At 53.5% G+C, this 4,354-nt stretch overlaps 2 protein-coding genes across 2 annotated transcripts; one reads left to right on the top strand and one right to left on the bottom strand.

The window, feature by feature from the left end:
- The first annotated feature begins 334 nt into the window (after positions 1–334).
- RPIA (ribose 5-phosphate isomerase A) lies at positions 335–2,069 on the top strand. The gene is made up of 3 exons (XM_005853939.1): positions 335–585; positions 927–1,153; positions 1,474–2,069. The coding sequence occupies exons 1-3, from the start codon at positions 339–341 to the stop codon at positions 1,843–1,845; spliced, it is 846 nt and encodes a 281-aa protein (XP_005854001.1). The 5' UTR covers positions 335–338; the 3' UTR covers positions 1,846–2,069.
- NGA_0419902 (uncharacterized protein) lies at positions 2,065–2,890 on the bottom strand. Its single transcript, XM_005853940.1, has 2 exons — positions 2,613–2,890; positions 2,065–2,389 (listed from the first exon to the last, which is right to left on the bottom strand). Exons 1-2 carry the CDS (start codon positions 2,740–2,742, stop codon positions 2,121–2,123), a joined length of 399 nt encoding a protein of 132 aa, XP_005854002.1. The 5' UTR covers positions 2,743–2,890; the 3' UTR covers positions 2,065–2,120.
- Between the last annotated feature and the right edge of the window lie 1,464 nt (positions 2,891–4,354).

Below are 4,354 nucleotides of genomic sequence, written 5' to 3'. Positions count from 1 at the left end.
GGGGGGGGGGAAGATCGTATGGTAAAGAGCGAGCCAACGGGTTCGGACCACCCCCACGCCAAATTTCCTCCGGCCGTGGGCAGGGGGGAATTATTTGGATTGCTGGTGTCCTGATGATGGATGCTCGGCTTGGTGGTTGATATGATGCGTAGACGCTTTTTAAGATTGTCTCGTGGGGCAGGATGTTGCTTTGTTTCGGGCACTGGCACTTGGATTATAATGCCCCGGTCGTTTGCCAGTGCAAGTCAGTCAAGGACATCATTAACAGCATGATTTTTTTTGATCGCCTTTATTATCCCGCACTCCTAGACCCTTCATTTACATCTTAACATATAGAAATGGCCCGCCAAAAGAATATCTTCTCTGTGATGGCCATGGTCACTGTCGGCGCGTCCGCGTTTATTCTGCCCCTGAAGCAACCCCTCAACGGCCCAGCCCTATGTGTTCAACGTGCCTCTTCTACCGCCCGCTTTGCGGTTAGTCAAGACGAATTGAAGAAGCAAGTGGGCTACAAATCGGTGGACGACTACGTGCAGAGTGGAATGGTTGTGGGTTTGGGCACTGGCTCCACTGCCGCTTTTGCTGGTAGGTACATAGGGAGGCTGTAGGTATCGAAGTAGAAGAGTATAAATGCCGCTATATTCTCATGCCTCTCTGGGACGTTCTGTCTCCCGCAGTGGAGTGATGGTTCGATAGATCTACGAGGAAAAACCCCGCGTGGCAACATGAAGACCACCTTGTCCTTTGAATGGCGCCCTTTGTCCCTGCCTCGTCGTTTCCCTCCCTCCTTGCTGTCGATCCTACCGCGTCAACTTTCCCACAAGAACCCAACGAAACCCTTCTTTTGATGCTCCTCATTGACCATCTTACTTATCCCCCGCCTATTTTTCCCCTTGTCCCATCCATGTCCAATTCATGTTCGCCAGTGGAGCGATTGGGCATGAAGCTTAAAGCAGGTGAGTTAAAGGACATAGTGGCCATCCCCACCTCCATCCGAACCAAGGAGCAAGCAGAGAGTCTGGGCGTTCCCTTGGTGACGCTCGATTCTCACTCCGTCTTGGACGTGGCGATTGACGGCGCGGATGAGGTAGACCCGGCCCTGAATTTGGTCAAGGGACGTGGAGGGGCCTTATTGCGCGAGAAGATGGTGGAGGTAAGCCCGAGGACAGAAAGATAGGAAGACGAAGAGGGGAAAAGAAGAGATGATAGGGTGGGAGACACGGATACGAAGGAAGGGACATGCTAGACGAGGAAGAGGAAAGTGAAAGACGGCTTCAGGGGCTTGGTAGCGGGGAAGGGGAGGGGGGCAATGGAGGTCAGAGAAGAGGAAGGGAGGAGGACGCGGAGGATAGAAGAGATCCTTGGTCTCTCCGGTCGATACAATATCGCGTATGAAACGACGCCCACCCTCGGGCATCCTTCTGCCTCCTGCCCCCCCACCTTCCGGCCCTCTCTCCCGTCTTCTCCCTGCAGGTGTGCGCCAAGAAGTTCATCGTTATCGTGGATGACAGCAAAATGGTTCCGGGATTGGGCGTGACGGGAGCCATGCCCGTGGAAATCACCCCTTTCTGCCATGAACACACTCAACGCACGATTCTGGAGCTCCCGGGGGTCAAGGGCGCAGCCACAGGGAAGCTGCGCATGGACGGCGACAAGCCCTACGTTACGGACAACGACAACTACATTGTGGATTTGTACTACACGGATCCGATCGCGGACGTGAAAGCGGTGGCGCGGGCCTTGGAGGGAGTGGTGGGGGTGGTGGAGCACGGTTTCTTCTTGGACATGACCACCGCGGTGATTGTGGCTGGCAAAGAGGGAATCGAGGTCATCAACAAGAAGTAAGGAGGGGAAAGGATACTATGGGGGATATGACGAAGGCTTGATTGAGGGCCTGAAGCCCGAAAAAGGGGTGAAAGGGCGAAACTTTGCGAGAAAGGAGAAAGTGATGCATGTAATGACGTGGAACGGCGGCATCTCGCAGGCCACCTCTCTTCTTGCGATCTTGTTCACCGCACACGATGAATGGAAGCAAAACAAAGCGCTAGAAGCGATCATTGGCATCAATATTGGTGTACTCCCAGGCAGTGACGTGCTCAACAGTGGTTGATTTTCTCCTCCTACTTCCTCCTGTCATCGTTTTCTTGCCCTGTTTCGTCTGCGACGTCCTTCCCGGAGGTCATTGCCATTTGTGGGACGCGACGCAATTTCTCCTCCACTTTTTCCTCCGATAGCCCCCCCAATGGCGCTTGCTCCATTGTGACGCTCCAGTCCATGTCCGAGTCCTCCAATCCCGTGTAGGCCTGCAACTGACTCAGTCCCTGGATTGCCATACTCCTGTGGTGCTTAACCTTCTCCGGGTCGCTTTCTTTGGCATTGAGGCGAAACTCTGTGGCGTGAAGTTCCGGTGGCAAAAGAGATCTAAGCATTCTAATCTTTTCTTTTCATGCTCGGGGGGGCATTCCGTGAATCATTCAGTCTTGGCACGAGCATCCCCAGTGGGAAAAGGATGGAAGAGACACCGCGTCTACAAATAAGTTAGTCTTCAACATTTTTATCAAAGTGTCGCCCTTGGTCGAGGAAAAATGGAAAGGATGTATTCGGAACATTACCTTCCCTGATTTCCTTGAGCATGCGATCGCGACCTTTACTAGGAAACACCTTGGCGTTCTTGATAATACGCCGGTAAAGGTGGAGAACCGCAGCACTTGTGGCTGATGCTGGCACAGAAAGATGCGGCATGTTGAGACCGACGCACTTATTCTGTAGTTCTGCGTTATTGATGTGCGAAGCCCGTGGCAGAATGAAAGCTTTGCAGGGGTGGGGAGGTTACCCGAGGTCGAGTGACCAAAGCGAGCACTCTTTATAGTGTGATCCTGCAATTCACCTGGGTGAGATTGGAAGTATTGTGAAACACGAAATACAAAGGAGACACGTCGTTTGAAGTACTCGTCCCTCAAAACTCGCACACTTTGAGAATAACAATCGTTAATCGCGCTACATCTCTGAAAGGATGAACTTGGGTCAAGGAGGAGTCTCGTTTGTATGCAACGTGCCAAGGCGATCTAGAATGCAATTATTTCAGTGCTTACCATTGGTACTCCATCAATCGAGGCCTTGTCTTGAGCTCACACAGAAATACGATCCGTACGACAGGCAAGGGGACATTACTTTGACATTGACGCCAAGCCATATTCCACCCGTCGCCTCTACGGCTAAAGCCTTTGGTGGTCTGGAGGCCACAGGGACCCTATTCCGCAACACGGCATGTTTGAACTGCATGGCTTGTGGCCGGTTGTATATTTGGGTATAGCAGGCGCCATCTTCGCCCTTTTCCTTGTATGTCTTGTGCAATTGTGGTATCGATACTTCCGACAGCGCGGCGTGGGAAGCGAAACTCCGGTCCAGTACACAGAACTCCCGCAGAGACATGGTCATGCACGATTTGATCTGAGCGATGCACGATGTGACGAAGGCCATTTTATCGACGAAGTGGGAGAAGATGAGGAATACGGGGAAGACATCTTTGATGCTCTGTACGGGGACGAGGAGGAGGAGGAATTTCGTGGGGGGGCAAAAAGGAGGCCAGACGATGGACGAAGACTGTTCGGAGGGAGAAGAGATCAAGGCATTTTTTCGTCATTCCCTACCCCGCGTCCACCACGAAGAAATGCAGCAACTACAGTGCCGACGAGAGGCGATTCGGACTGTGCGGACGTGTCAGAGACGAAATCGGTCGCGAAATACACCGAAAAATCCCGTCCAGAACCCGCAAGGGACCACGGAGGACTTTCTCAAGGAGGAGGGAAGGAGAAGCGTGGGGAAGAGGAGCATGACACGTCAGGCAGGATCTCGGAAAGGAATGGGGTGGAAGGGGAAAAGGGGGACCTGGAGGCCGCACTAGTGGAGCAAGAAGGGAGTGTATAGCGATCGGGCAGGTGGTAGGAAAGGGTGAAGTGTGAATATTCAAGTCAGTAGCCGACCGAAAATGCCGCCGCGGAAGATTTGCTGGGTAAGGGAGGGAGCGGCACGGGAGGAGGGTCAAGGAGAAAAGGCTTTTCCGGCAGCCCCGAAAGCAATGTCAGGAAGCCCCTCAAAGCGAGCTGTCCAGGGTGTGTGGGTGCGGGCATGCGCGCTAAATCTGGCGCCCCAGCATTTGTATATTGCTTTCCTGTCGTTCAGCTCACGCATTGGCTGCCTCGTTCACCGAGAACGCGAACTCCCTCGGCGCCCCACCGTCTTCCCCCCCCACGTGAGCATGCGCGAAGGTCTTGGCGCATCCCTCCACTCCACAGTCGTAAATTTCCTCCTCCTCCTCCTCCTCCTCTTCCGTCTCCTCCCCCTCTCCACCAAA

Source organism: Nannochloropsis gaditana (genome assembly GCF_000240725.1).
Source record: "Nannochloropsis gaditana CCMP526 unplaced genomic scaffold scaffold676, whole genome shotgun sequence".
Lineage (NCBI taxonomy): Eukaryota > Eustigmatophyceae > Eustigmatales > Monodopsidaceae > Microchloropsis > Microchloropsis gaditana.
Note: the sequence above shows the minus strand (reverse complement) of the source record. Positions and strands in the feature narration are given on the sequence as shown.

Excerpts from the sequence above, each read along its gene's own strand:
- RPIA (XM_005853939.1), top strand. The coding sequence starts at position 339 with ATGGCCCGCCAAAAGAATATCTTCTCTGTGATGGCCATGGTCACTGTC. Across the intron at positions 586-926 it reads CTCCACTGCCGCTTTTGCTG|TGGAGCGATTGGGCATGAAG; the intron begins GTAGGTACATAG and ends CATGTTCGCCAG. Across the intron at positions 1,154-1,473 it reads TGCGCGAGAAGATGGTGGAG|GTGTGCGCCAAGAAGTTCAT; the intron begins GTAAGCCCGAGG and ends TTCTCCCTGCAG.
- NGA_0419902 (XM_005853940.1), bottom strand. The coding sequence starts at position 2,742 with ATGCCGCATCTTTCTGTGCCAGCATCAGCCACAAGTGCTGCGGTTCTC. Across the intron at positions 2,390-2,612 it reads GCTCAAGGAAATCAGGGAAG|AGTTTCGCCTCAATGCCAAA; the intron begins GTAATGTTCCGA and ends TTCACGCCACAG.